General features: G+C 33.7%; 1 protein-coding gene across 2 annotated transcripts in view; it reads right to left on the bottom strand.

Annotated features, from left to right (window-relative positions):
* Window positions 1-14952, bottom strand: part of NEDD1 (NEDD1 gamma-tubulin ring complex targeting factor) — a 46043-nt gene that overhangs the window by 22265 nt on the left and 8826 nt on the right. For both annotated transcript variants that reach the window (XM_007467151.1, XM_007467150.1), the window contains exons 4-5: window positions 13860-13976; window positions 10901-11041 (exon numbers count right to left, since the gene is read on the bottom strand). In XM_007467151.1, the coding sequence (XP_007467213.1) occupies window positions 10901-11041; window positions 13860-13976 (258 nt within the window). The remainder of the gene's footprint in view (window positions 1-10900; window positions 11042-13859; window positions 13977-14952) is intronic.

Raw genomic sequence — 14952 nt, 5'->3', positions numbered from 1 at the left:
TGTCTAAGGAAATGAGTATTTGTAACCCGACACCTCAGGTAAGATAATCACTAAGGTCAACCATGAAATTGGGCTCCTCATTTTCATATGGCTAAAGTACAAACAAAATTTTGGTTTATATTTTCCATTTTTGTTGAGGAAAAGCGCATCCATTTGAATAGACAAATCTTTCCACTCAAGAAAAAATAAACTACGTGGACCTTGACTATATAAAAGATATAGAGAGCCTTAGTGAATTATAATGTTTGCAGAGTCATATATCAACCTACCTAAACATAAGCAAAATATTAATTTGTAAAAGACTTCTGTAGCATTTTAAGAGTTCATATAGTTATAGCCCTTCACATAATCTAAATTTGGATAAAATGCACAAGCAGAACATTAAAAACAAAACATCACCATAAAACCATAGACCTTCTAGATACTCAAAGTTCATAAAGTTCAACCCCTTAGGCACAATAGTAATTTGCTAAAACATCCTTAAAATCCGGGCCATCCAGAATCTGCTTGAATACAGCAGGGAACAAGGAGCTTACCGTTTTATATACAGTAGTCCCTACCTTGTCCACAACTTCACTTTTCATGGTTTCAGGTATGTATCGTGGTCAACCACAGTCCAAAAATATTAAATGGAAAATTCCAGCAATAAACAATTAAAAAATATTAAATTAAGCACTAAGTAGCATGATGAAATCTCACTCCAGTCCGCCAGGATGTGAATCATCCCTTTGTCCAAGGTATCCTGCCCATTAGTCACTTAGTAGGCATCTCAGCTGTCAAATCAACTGTCAAGGTATTGCAGTGCTTGTGTCCAAGTAACCTTAATAATGGCTCCAAAGTGCAACACTAATGATATTGGCAATTCAGATATGCCAAAGAGAAGCTGGGTGCAGTGCTTCCATTAAGTGAAAAGGTAAAAGTTCTCAACTTAATCATAATAAGAAAAGAAAAAAAGCTATGGTAAGAATGAATCTTCTATCCGTGAAATTATGAGGAAGGATAAAGAAATTAATGCTAGTTTTGCTGCGCACCTCAAACTGTGAGTTATAGCCACAGTGTGTGATAAATGCTTAGTTAGGATGGAAATGGCATTAAGTTTGTAGAGTAAGATATTTTGAGAGAGAAAGAGAGACCACATTCACTAAACTTTTATTACAGTATATTGTTATAATTGTTCTATTTTATTATTGTTGTTAATCTCTTACTGTGCCTAATTTATAAATTAAATTTTATTATAGGTATGCATGTGTAGAAAAGCACATAGTATATACAGGGTTCGGTACTAACTGCAGTTTCAGGCACGCACTGGGGGTCTTGGAACGCACCGCCCACAGATAAGGAGGGACCACTGTAAAACTTAATAAATAATTAAAAATGAATTTCTTAAGTCAAAACCTAAATTCCATATATTGCCTCAAATTCTGTGGACCTATATGGTAACTCATTTAGAAAAGAAAAACAAGACTAAAGATAACCATAAATCTTCCTCTCAGATAAACCTGCGTTCAAGTAGAGCCAAACTCTGTATGACTTGGGTAAAAAACTTCTTAAACTCTCCAAGCCTCAGTGTTCTCGTGAACAACATAGAAAACACTTTTGTTTGCCTGTCAAGGTTACTTTAAGGATTAAATAGCATTTCTGCAAAAAAGCCAGGTACATATAGGTGTTGCTACTATTCTCACAGGTTCATGACTCATACATTCATTCATGTACCATACATTTGAGCATCTTTTACATATAAGTTTTTAAGACCCTTAAGTAGCCACACTGGTTTCTGTCAATAACTCACCTCTATCTCTCTGATAACAGACCTTCATTTCTGAAGTTTCTACATCTATTAAATCATCATCTATTTAGAATATCAAGAGAATATCTAATGATCCTGGATAAATGAAATGTTTATCTCTAAATTATATTTAAAATAAGTATTAACTCATTTTAGTATCAACAGCATTTGTTAAGTCCCTATCTTGTTCCATATTCAAGATATTTCTAGGAAAAATAACAGCCAGCCTATAGGTCATAATTTGCTGACCCCTGCTATAAATATTTGGAAATGTTTCTTTAAAAAAAATCACAAAAAGGAAAAGAAAAACCATCCATAATCCTACCATCTACAGAAAAACTGGTTAATAATTTGGAGGATATCCTTTAAGTATTTTTCTGTGTATATGTATGTTTGCATTTGAGTAAAGTACCAACAGCAAACTTGGGACCATACTTTATTATTATAAAGTTAGCTGTGTTATTAATATCTTCTACTACATGATTTTAATAGCTGGATAATATATGAATGTATGAGTATATCAATTTATCTAAATAATCTAATGATGGACACTTAGGTTATTTCCAGTTACCAAGTACCCTGACTACTATTATTTTTAAAAATTGCTACTTTATAAAAGAATTTGTATTTTATTGTTGTTCACGCTTTAAAGGTTCTCGGTTGAAAAATGATAAGTGACCATTTGTCTTCCTTCTTTTGTGAACTGCCCATTAATCTACTTTGCTTATTTTCTATTGGGCTACTAAGATTTTTAAAATACTAATTTGCAATTGATCTTAATATAATAAGGACATTAATGCTCTCATAGACATAAATATTTTCCCCATTTTCTTTTCAACTTTGTTGATTTTTATCGTCTTGCTTTTTGTCAGATTTTAGATTGTTATGTACTTAAATATATCAAACTTGTCCCATGACTTATGACGTTGTTCCTACACTTAGAAAAGCCTCCCCTTCAGAGATAGGAATGTACATTCACATTCTTATAGCTTTATAGTCTCTGATACATATATGACAATATATATATATGCATGTACATATACAAACATATATACATATACACACTCGTAAATATACAGTATCTGTTCAACTCCATTCCTCCCTCTTCTTCATTCCCAGTGTCTTATTTCAAGCACCAATCATCTGTCACCTGCGCTACTGCCCATTTCCATTCTCAATGGCTTGCTATCCATCCTTCACATTACTACAACAATAACCTCTTCAAAGCTGGAAATCTGAACATAATTCTGTCTTGCTTAAAGTCCTTGTAACTGGAGGACTCTGAGAAGATAGAGGTTATGATGGTGGCAGAGTTTTTTAATCTCCCTGAATCCCCCCATTTTTGTGTGTGTATGTGTGCACAAGCGGGCCTGAGACTGCTTATCTTTAGAAAGTCCTGCTTTCAAGACTGGCCCTTGGCTGGAGTCTTGGAACTTGGATTTTTGGAGTGTTCCCACCACCCTAGCTGAAGAGAGTGGCTCACCGACTGATAAAGAGTGGCTCACTGTGCCTAAACTGTTTGTGCAAAAGATATGGTTTATGGCTGAACCATGGCTGAACACCTGCTTTCCTTAGTAGAGTTTGGAATTTCGGTACATGCTAGGTAGAAGGTGCCTAGGTAACCAACCTCCAACAAAGTCCCTGGCCAATGAGTCTCTAACAAGCTTCCCTGTAGACAATGTTCTATACATGTTGTCACAATTTGATGCTGGGGAAATTAAGTACGTCCTCTCTACTGAGCTAACACTCTTGGAAGCTTATACTTGGCTTCCTTGGGACTTCACCCAATGCACCTTTTTCCCTTTGCTGATTTTGCTTTGTATCCTTCGACTGTAATAAATCATAGCCATGTGTATGACTACATGTTGAGTCCTGTGAGTCCTCCTAGTGAAACATCAAACCTGGTCTTGGGGAATCCCAGCACAGACAGTGAGTAGAAGTATGTGAGTGTGTGTGTATGTGTGTGTGTGTTTTACAGACAGATAGCGAACCAAATAGCAAAACTAAAACCCCATGAAAACATTTACAACAAAATTAGACTATCAGGTACCCACATGAGCCCCAAAATACATACTAGTAAGTCAAACATTTAACAGCCATAGTCCTTCATAGCATTAGTATCTGTGCAAGAGGAAGCAGAAGGAAATTACAGGGACTGAGACAGATCTGAGAACAGGAAAAGCCCCAAATAGCCAAAAGGTATTCACAGGAAAGCATGGTGACCAACTGACAACATCAGCTAGACCAGGAATATCCAATGCATTAGTGGTTCTGTGCAAGAGGTTTGCAGAAAGGTCTGAAGGGCTAGAGCAGTTTAGCTCCAATGAACTCCCAAAACTGTCCAGCCAAGGTATCTCCTTCCCAGGTCAGGGCACCATACTGAGAAGACACTACTAAGAGTGGAAACAAACTGAATGGGATGGAGTCAATATAGTTGAAGGAAAGTGAAAATTCACATACAAGTACAGGAGTAGCACAAAGCCAAGCAACCTCAGAAAAGTTAGAAAAGATACCCTCTAAACTCCATCTCTGTCTAGGAGTTCAGGGAAACTGACTTCACAGATAAATCCCATACAAAGTTATTATGAGAACAAAGAGAACAAGAAAGACATTCTCAACAGATGACCAGAAAGACAATAAAATGATACAAGACCTTAAAAAACAACATAAATCAGAATTAGAAAATTCAGAAATGAGATGTCAGAACTTGGAAAACAATTAGAAATTTTAATCCTTTTAAAAATGAAGGCTACATTATGTAGCCTTCATTAAAGGTAAAAGGAATACAGAATGAATAAATACAACAAATACTACCGTAAAGATAGGTCAAAAGGAAAGATTTTTTTAAAAGTCAAAAATAAGGAAAAAGTTAAAAATGATTTGAGAGACAGTAGTAAATCACTGAAGATAAGAAGATCCAACAAGGAAAAAACAGAGATAAAGAAAATATCAAATATTAAAAACTATAATTCAAGAAAACTTCCTGAAAGAAGAAAAGATTTGAAACTACATGTTAATTGAGCATACCATGTACCTATGAATAACAATACAAAATGACCAACACAAAGACATAGTCTAGTAAAATTACTGAATTTTAAAGGAAAAAAACATCTTTTGGACATACAGGGGAAAAGAACAAGTGACTTATAAGAAAAAAAATACTTAAATTATCATCAGACACTTGAGACCAAAAATGATAGAGTAACACACTTGAACTCCTCAAGGAAAGAAAATGTGAGCCTGCTGCTACTGAGTTATGTTGAAAGAGAATTTGTAATCTCAAAGAAAAAGTCAAAGCAGAAAACATACACTTATGGAAACAATATTAACATATGCTACTCGTGATTATAAAAATTTGGAAAACACCTAAAGTACAGAAATGTTTAAATAAGCTGTGGCATTTGAACAATGGAATATTATGTAGCCATTAAAAATTATAGTTATGAAGACTAGCAATATGAGAATACCTGGGACAGAACACTAATAAGAAAAAGCAAAAGACAAGACTGGACCAACAGAATGATTATAACTTTATGGAAGGAAGACAGAGCTATACAGAGAAACTGCAAGAAAACATTCTTCAAATCACTTCCTATTAAAATGTAGAAGAGAAGAACAAAAGGAAATATTATACTTTAAGAATATATAAACATATGGAAGTTTATTTTATGCCAACATGTCAATCATAAAACTGCTCAAAAACATAATATAAAGGCTAGAAAAGTACACAAATACTAAAGAAATATATAAAGAGAATCAAGAACGTATTATACCATAGTATACAACTGTATACCAACACTCCCATATAACATAAAGGAAACCACTATTCTTGATATAAAGCTTTGTAGTCAGTCAAACTTTTTGAGTGCCAAAGTTCAGGTATAAACAAAACCAGTCAACCAAGTTAACTAAACTGGAATTAAATTCATTCTTGATAAAATAATTATTTTAAAAATGTAATTAATAATTATTTACCAGATCTCCATACTCATAAGGTTTATTAATACCTACAAAAGCTATACCTAAAATGTCAAAAATTTAACTGAAGAAAATGGACTTATTTAACATATACTGAAAATGCTATATTTAAAATCTCACAGACATTGCATTTAAAAATCACTTTTAAATCTAAGAAATCAATAAAATAGATCCACTTTTTAACTGCTTTCAAAAAGGCTGCAGTCTGAGAAAGGCAACACAGGTTAACCTATTTGTGAGCCTAAGCTGCTGAACTTGCCAAATAGCGACTTGCAATATATTCTAAGGAGTCTGTCAGCCCTGGCAGCTCTGCAGAAGCAGTAAGGCTCTTTCTCCCCTGCAGACAGACACTGCGATCCACAAAAAACTAATAGCTTCAATTCAGATCAGACACTTCAAAGTAAGATTCTCAATATACTGAGGCAATCTCATTTCCAATATGAAATTCAGTATAATGCAGATTCAGTGAGACTCCATGGTTTTGTCACTTTTGCTAAGAAATCAATTTGATGATTTTTAAAGATTTCAAATTCTTGATTGTTCACGGAAACAAAAATAGAAAATTTTAATCATTATATGTGCCCTACCTACTATTTTTCTCAAAAACCCAAACCCTATAGTAAAACTGTCAGTGTAGAAAATGGGCTGGGTGACAGTGTATTGGAATTGATTTATGTCAATTTTTAGACAGACTTGAAATTTTTATGAACATTGTTTAAATTTAAAAAATGAATATTTAATATACTTGAAATCGTAAATGAATTGTGAGGAATCTTAATAAAAAAAAACCTCCACAGATTTCAATTATGCTGCCTGTAAAATGGAAACATAAGTATACAAAATCATAACTGTGACTTTCTTCACTAAGAAAACTGAGACTGCATACTTACATATAAAGAGGCCAAGTGGTATTTCCTAACCCATGCACTCTGCTTTAATGCTGTAGAGAAAAATGAAATAATATAGTACACGAAAAATATATAAACATCTGTTCCAGGAAAAGAGAAAAAAACCAACACACTCCAGCTCGATTTCTTCACCTTCTTTAATGCTCTCCTTATTCTAAGTTGCTCTAAAACACAAAATATAATTGCTGAGGTCAAGTTACAACTGGTTAATTAGCAGGGGTTTGGAGGGAACACATTAAACCTAAAGATGTTCAAACCAGTTTGCAGAAGTAAATCACAAAAGCTATTTTAGTAAATTAATATGATTATTCATTAAAAAAGTTCACACTAAAGTTCCCTAATCTCCGCATGTTAGGAACTATGTTAGCATCTCATCTAGACCAAAACAAACCCACCAAAACCAAACAAAACCCTGTTGAAAGTATATTTTCATTCTCACTTGACAGTTAAGGAAAAGGAGTCTTGAGAGTTAAGTCACTTGCCCAGGCTCACACAGCTAGCTCTCCAAATAAATGTGGGATTTACAACATAAAGCTCTACCAAAAAAGCTTATAGAGATGCCAACTGCCGAAGCAATAGGCAGCAAGAACGTGAAAATCTAGGTTCTGGTTCATCTGACCTTGCACAAGAGATAAGCTTTGAGCATTACTGTTTTCCTAAACTAGAAGATATATTCAGTTTTGCCATGCAAAGTAATCACTGAAAAAAATCCTTTGAAAATCAACAATACGGCAACCTGTCACCTAGAATTAAAAAAATTTTTTTTCACGCGAAGAAGAGATAAGAATAAATGTTGGACTCCTGCACAAAGTGACAAGAGAATACTGCAAAGTTTCCAGAAGTTTGGATCCTCAAATCCTTATACATTCAGCTGCCTCTGAGCTAGAAAGAGATTCAAAAGGAAACAATGCTACCACTCTTCAAGAGTCGACCTTCAGATCAGTCAATTAAGAATCTTGTGATCAGAAAGTCCTGGAATCTCAGTTTTCTCACTTGTAAAATGAGAATAACCTATACCTCACAAGTGAGTAGCAAAGAATAAATGAGAAAATGTAATATAAAGCAATGATCACTGTACTTGAAACACAATAAATGGTGGTAAGAATTCTACAAGGTGATAACCTCTGCCTGAATGCTCTCTGAACCCTCACCACCTACACTCATCCCAGTGGCAATCGGATGGTCTTTGTAATAAATAATGTTGGCATAACTATATACCTGTATGGAAAGATGAACCCCATCTCACACCATATACAAAAATTAATTTGAAATGGAGCATAACAGACATAAATTTAAGAACTTCTGTTCATTTTTTTTTTAAAGGCATTAAGAGAGTGGAAAGGCAAGCCATAGGCTAAAGGAAGATATATGCAACGTGTATATCCAAAAGATGACTCCATCTGGAATACAGAATAAACTATAAATCAATCAGAAAAACAGAAATAACCCCAAACAAAAAGGATAAACAGACTTGAACAGTGACCTCACAGTATATAAAAGTGTGCCGACTCATTCAACATAGAAAAATGCAAATTAAAACCACAATGAGATACAACTACACAACCATCAGAGTGGTTAAAGTTAATAAGATAGACAATATTTGGTATGAGCAAAAACGTGGAGCAACTGGATCTCACATACATTGCTGGGAGAAGTATACAATGGCACAAGCACTTTAAAACCTTTTTGGCAATTTTTAATAAAGTAAAAATTGATGCCTATCCTAAGACCCAGCAATTTCACTCCTGAGTATTTACTCGAGAAATGAAAACATATATCCATAAAAAGACTTATATAAGAATATTCATAGTAGCTTTCTCACAATAGCTACAAACTGGAAACAGTTCATGTGTCCATCAACAGTAGAATGGATAAATAAATTGTGGCACATCCATATAATGGAATACTACACAGTGGTAAAACAGTATGAACTACTATTATTCCATGCAACAAAGCAAACATAATGAAGACTAAGAGAAACCAGACACATATAATTCTTTTAAGAAATATGAGGTAGTGACTGGAAAGGATTAAGATTCTGTATCTTGATTCTGGTAGTATGTATTTACACAGGTGTATGTATGTATAAAAATTCATCAAGCTGTGTATTTAAGATATATGTACTTTATTATATGTAAGTTATCTCAATTTTTAAAACTTGAAGATTTTACACACAATAAGGCCAAGAGCAATAACCAAACCTAATGTTTTCACGACTATTCCTTCATCTTTTGTTTTAATAAGAAAACTCTCTAGCAAAATACAATAAAAACTGAAATCTAAGAATATACATGGTAGTATCTGACCTAATATTTATGTTACTGAAAAGTCAACCCAGAATTTATAAATCCAAATTCAGCATGCTTCTAATATACCAAAGAGGAGAGGAGGAGGAAGAGGAGGAAGGAGGAGATTACTCTATTTCTTTAAAAAGCAAGGCACCTGAACACTAGATACGATTTTTTCCCAATAGTTCCAACTTCTGTGGGCTTAGGGTTTATGTCTCCATTATCATAATACAAATAACCAAAAAAATTACAAAAACAAAATATTATTTCCTATTTTTGTGACAATACTAATACATTCTCTGTGGCAAATCACTTATCCTCATCCATAAAATGCAGAAAGTGAGATTACCTCTAAAGGCTTTTCTCAGTTCAAGGTTTCTATGATTCTAATATTCAACTAATCAAAAAATTCTGAGTTCCCTAAATGCCTTCCAAAATAAAAGCCAAACTTTGGTCTGGCATTCAAAGTCCCACTTCAACACTATGTTCCTGCTTACCTTTCTAATCTTTTTCTCACATTAGCCCTATATAAAACCCATACGCTTTCCTTTCTCCTTGTGTTTCTTCATATGATTTCCTCCATATAAAATATCCCTCTCCCAAAGTTCTTTATTAGCCTATTAAGATCTTTGTTATCTTTAAATGTATTCACCTACTCATATATTTACTGAGGATCTTTTCCATATAGGGCACAAAGTTAGACAATGGCTGAGTATAAAGAAACAAGACACGGTTCCAACTATAATGTGGACATGTAAAGAGCTAACCCTAATACAAGCTAGAATCAAGTAACTGTCAGAGGCCAGTTTATATACTAGTAAAACAAAACAAAACAAAATCAGTTATAAGCCTTAGACCCAGATGAAATCCTCCCTCCTTCCATTTTCTCTATTTTATTCCCAATCAGACAGTCTTCTCTGTTCTGGATCACCATAAGACTGTTTTTCATCAATCTTCCATAAAATCATTTATATGTACATCTCTTTTATTACCTCAATACATATGAAATCTGAGAAAAGACTTTTTTCTGTACATTTTTAATATCCATTAAATTTTCCTTAAACACTAAATACTATTCAAATAATGATTTTAATGCTTTTCAAAATTGAAGAGCTCCCCTATTTTATCTAATAATACTTATGGCCAAAGTGACTACAATAAAAAGATTAAAAGAAGTTTCACCTCATTGGAAATTCCTGTGGAGAATTTCATGGAAAGTTAGCCAAGAATTAGATTTCTTGAGAAACTGAATTTATCCTTTTAAGAATTTTATAAAGAAAAAAAATCAATAATTGACTAATTTTCCTCTATAAAAATTTTCCCTGTATACTCGTATTAACCTGAAATAGATAAATATGCTTTGATACTTTAACTATCACATACTTGAAACAAACAAAAAAGAAAACTCAATTTACCCTGTGCCTAAATATTGGGTTAGCCAAAAAAGTTCATTCAGCTTTAAGTAAAAATAAAAGACATTTTTCATTTTCACCAAGAACTTTACTGAACAATGGATTCATTAACCAAATGAACTTTTTGCCAACCCAATACAATTATTCCATGTCCACCAAACAGAGTATTTATGAACATAAGTACCTGTCTTGTAGCTGACATAGTTTAAGCTATGCAACACTTCTATAATTATAATGTCATAATTAATATCCATGTTTTGGGCTTAATCTATTAACAATTATCTGTATTTTTTTATACATAGTTAAGTTCTAGGAGCATGTTCAGTGGCATAACCGAACTCATGTAAGCACCATCATCTAGTATGAATTAGCTTTTACATACTATCATTAAAGAATAGCTACCTAAGTTTGAGTGAGCTAAATGCAAATTTAAAATACTCAAGTTTAAAAACTCAAATTCATTGTCTTATGTAAGATAATTAAAAAATCTATCTTATCAACTTTATTTTGAATAGATCCATACTGTACCTGGTTACTACCATGGCCAAAAGGAGTACTAGATAAATTAGTGGTTACACTGTGCAAAATAATTTCACCACTGAGAGATCCAGAAGCAATGTAGCAGTCATTCCAATTATATGTTACACAAGTTACTTCATCTTTATGATCCTGAATGAAAGAAATGAAAGTAAATACAGTGCCACACAACCTTCAAACAGCATATTTTCACGGTTTTTTGTAAATTTCATGTTTTGTAACTATTATGTATTTATCAATCTAATATATGCTTTAACATTTTCCTCAAATAACCCCCCAAAAATTACTCAAGTGAGTAGTAAACTATCTGATTAACACCAAGTCTTTTCAGGGAACAAAGATTTATTTTTCATAACCATAATAATGGTCAGGCACCCTGAAACAAGAGACAAAAAGGAAAGGTAATTTTCTAAATGGCATTATGTCTACCTTAAAGAGTTCACTTCCACTGACAAGTAACATTTATTGCAAGTTGATTATTATGAGAGCCCCTGCCCTTGAGAATATTACTGTTCAACTGAGAAGACAGGACATTTAAGTGAAGATGCAAATGGCAGAATGAATGCTAAATGAGTGGCAGAGGCAAAGTGTCAGAGGAAAGAGAGTTATCACTGTGAACTGAGTTGACAGAGGAAGCTTTATGGAAGACAGAAAGCTTGAGTTCAACATTAAAAAAAGTATTAAGAGGTAAGTTAGGGGAGGAGAAAGAAAACTGACACTGCAAAATAGAAGAGAGCAAAAAACAAAAGCCCCAAAGCCAGAATTGAGCAAAGCATGTTTGAGATTTGATGGCTGCTGCTTCCATCTGCTGAATACTGACTAAGGCTGGGAGTTTTATATATTATTATTAATCTCTAGAACAATCATGGGAGGCAAGGCCATTTTCCCCATTTGATAGGTGAGTTAACTAAGGATAAGAAACTGTGCAAGCTCACAGAACTGCCAGTGGTAGAGCCAGGATTCAATCCAGATCATATTCCAAAGCTTATTTTCCTCTAATTATACTCGACTGTCTCCCAAATCCAAAGGGGAATCCACTTTGAGGAAATAAAACTGTTCAGTTTTAAACAAACTGAGTTCACAAGGACTATGTTTTCCAAAATTAAATTAGAGATATCTAGCCTAGGAGCATAGTGATCAGCATAGTTTTTAACAGTCTGATGTCATACCTTAATAAGATAAACAAACCAACCTTTGTATCTTGCAATTAGATTAATGTAATATCAAGAATAGTAGCTATAATATTCCACTTATTTTACAACTTTTTCAAATGGTCCTTGAAGCATGCTGGGAAATGCCTTTACATTTTACTGCTTTTTTAAATCAAACAAATGCCATCCTGAGGAAAATAATATCTGATAAGAAAGGAAAAAGAAGGAGTGGACATATAGTGCATCATTCCCATTTGAGAAATTATAACGTGGGGTCCAATACAATTTCTGTGACTTTGTAAAGAGGCAGGTGTGTCTTCCTGATTTCAACTGTGGAAAATAAGTGATTCAGCTGAGGATGGAAAAATGAGTAGAATTTTGCCATGTAAGGAGGGATGGGAATAAGTGATGCTCCTAAAACGTGTGACACTGTGTGACAAAATTGGCCACAGACTTCTGATCTCTTCTCAATTCTTTAAGATATTCTTTATTCATACTAGGTATATCCCCCTAAACAGCTTTAATTCAATTATTTCATAATTTAAAATATTAAACAATGAATAATATCTGAGTGTGCCTCTCATCTTTGCCCTTACTAGTTGCTTGACATTGAACAAGTTCTTTAACATCTCTGAGTCGGAGTTTCTCCATCTGTACTTAGGAATAATACTACCAGCTCTGCAGAGTTGTAGAACAGATAGAATACTTTAAGCACAGTGGCTGGCATGTCAAAGAATTCAATACAAGTTAAGTATTCTCATTATTGGCAACTTTTCAATTTTCCTGAAGACTCTTCAAAGTTTAGTTAATACTTAAAATAATGAACTTCCAAAAGTAATATTTTAAACAGCAATCATAAGATTATATTTCAACTTAGCTAAGAGAAAACCATTCTTCTATATACTATTTCTCTAGTAAGAATTAACTCAATGACATTAAGATATGTAATAAAATTATAATGATCTCTGGTATTTGCTTCAAAATACTCTGAAGGTCTAAAGATGAGAGAGTAGATGAGCACATAAATAAAACAATACTGGCCGTGAGTTGATCATCACTGAAATCAGGTGATGAATACATGGATGATGAGTTAAAGGAAGTTCTTTCTCTGTGTATATAGGTATGTGTGTGTAAAGATAAAAATATGTTTAAAATTTTGCATATTAAAACTTTTTAAAAAGACATAAAAATTAAAAATAATTTAATAAATGAACTTCCAAATATTCAAAAGACAGAAGTCCAAAAAAACAATCGCGACCAGGGGCTTTCATGATGATTATTTTCATTTTCTGAAACTGTAAAAAGCTAACTATTTAAAGAAACACTAACTGTAAGTAGTAAACTATTTTAGAAACATTTCATTACCAAGATGAAAATACATACATACAAACTGTAGTAGAGAACTAAGAAGCCATATCCCCAAATACTGTCATCCCAAAACCACTCTCATTATTTCAAAGTGCCTTAAAAAGATCTCTAATGACAACAAACCATATTTTTTTTTAAATGAAGTAAGTGGTTCACTCACACAAGAGCAGACCAAAGTGAAAAAATAAGGAAAAAGTTTTAACCCCAGCAATATAGCAATATAGTAACATATGTGGAGGGAAAAATAAACCAAAAAAATTAAGTTTTTGGCTACACAGCATCTTTCTTTTCCCTAACAAATCTCACTTCAATTCTGAAGCAGCTTATTTTTATCATAAAAGCTCAAAATTAAAAGTTTGGTAACTATTACTAATAAATACATTGTGGGATACCCATTTCTGTAAGGATTAAAAAAAAAAAAAGTTGCTTACCTTAAGAGATCGATGAACTCTTTTTGATTTTAAATCCCAAATATTAACAGTGTTATTTAGGCCTCCGCTTACCAAATACATTGATGTTGAATTTAAACTGACACATGTCTGCTTTTGCTATTAAAGAAAACAAAAGTCACATTAACCTAACAGAGCCCAGAGCTGACTTTCAAGTCTCACCCAACATTTGGTAAGCACATGAAAAATATTTGTTGAGTTAAATGCTATAAACATGCCAATTCTTGTACTAAAGATTCACCTCTCATTATCTGTCACATGGATTCAATAGTTTGCAAAGTGTTCAAAAAGGCTTTAAGGAAATCAACCAGATTCATGTTCTAGTCCACAGAAAGGTGGTGACAGAGGAAGCTTAGGAAATACCAGCAAGTCTTGGGCTCCCATCAGGGCTTACTTGCCCTTAATATTTCCCTTTAATAAAACCTGGTCTTAGACTCCCACAGAATATCTCACATTAAAATCAACCCACAGCTCAGAAAATTCTTAAGGTAGAGGGAACTGTAAAGAATGCCTAGTTTAAAACCCTCATTTTACAGAGGGGCAAAGTTTTATAAAGAGGATACTAGTCCAGTGTCACAGCAAATCTCCCCCTAATGGCCCAAGTCTCAAACATCATGTCATCAGAACCTAACTCTACACTCTCCCCCACCACTGTAAAGATCCCATTCATCCAGTTCCTCAAGATAAAAGTCCAGAATTAACCTTGATTCCTTGTTCTCCCTCTGCCCAATCTATCAGTAAGTTCTCTAAACTCCAAGCCTAAAATCTATCCCGCATGGGCCCCCCTTTATCTACTGTCACTGCTAGCACCCAAATCCAAACCTTGACAAAACACAACAGCAGCCTCCTAACTGGCTGTCCTGCTTCCACTCCTGCTTCCTTACATCCCATGCTCCATAAGTAGAGTGACCTTTAAGAAATGTAAATCAGATCATGTGTCTCTCATTTAAAAATCTTCAATGGCTTCCAATCACACCTAGAATAAATTCCGAACTCATCATTAACCTGGCTTTCAAAGCCCTATTCATCTGCCCCTTCTTACCTGGTCTCTCACCATTTTCCTCCTTATCCACTA

This window comes from Lipotes vexillifer, unplaced genomic scaffold (genome assembly GCF_000442215.2).
Source record: "Lipotes vexillifer unplaced genomic scaffold, Lipotes_vexillifer_v1.1 scaffold237, whole genome shotgun sequence".
In the NCBI taxonomy this organism is placed as follows: Eukaryota; Metazoa; Chordata; class Mammalia; order Artiodactyla; family Lipotidae; genus Lipotes; species Lipotes vexillifer.
This window is presented reverse-complemented; position numbering and strand designations above follow the sequence as displayed.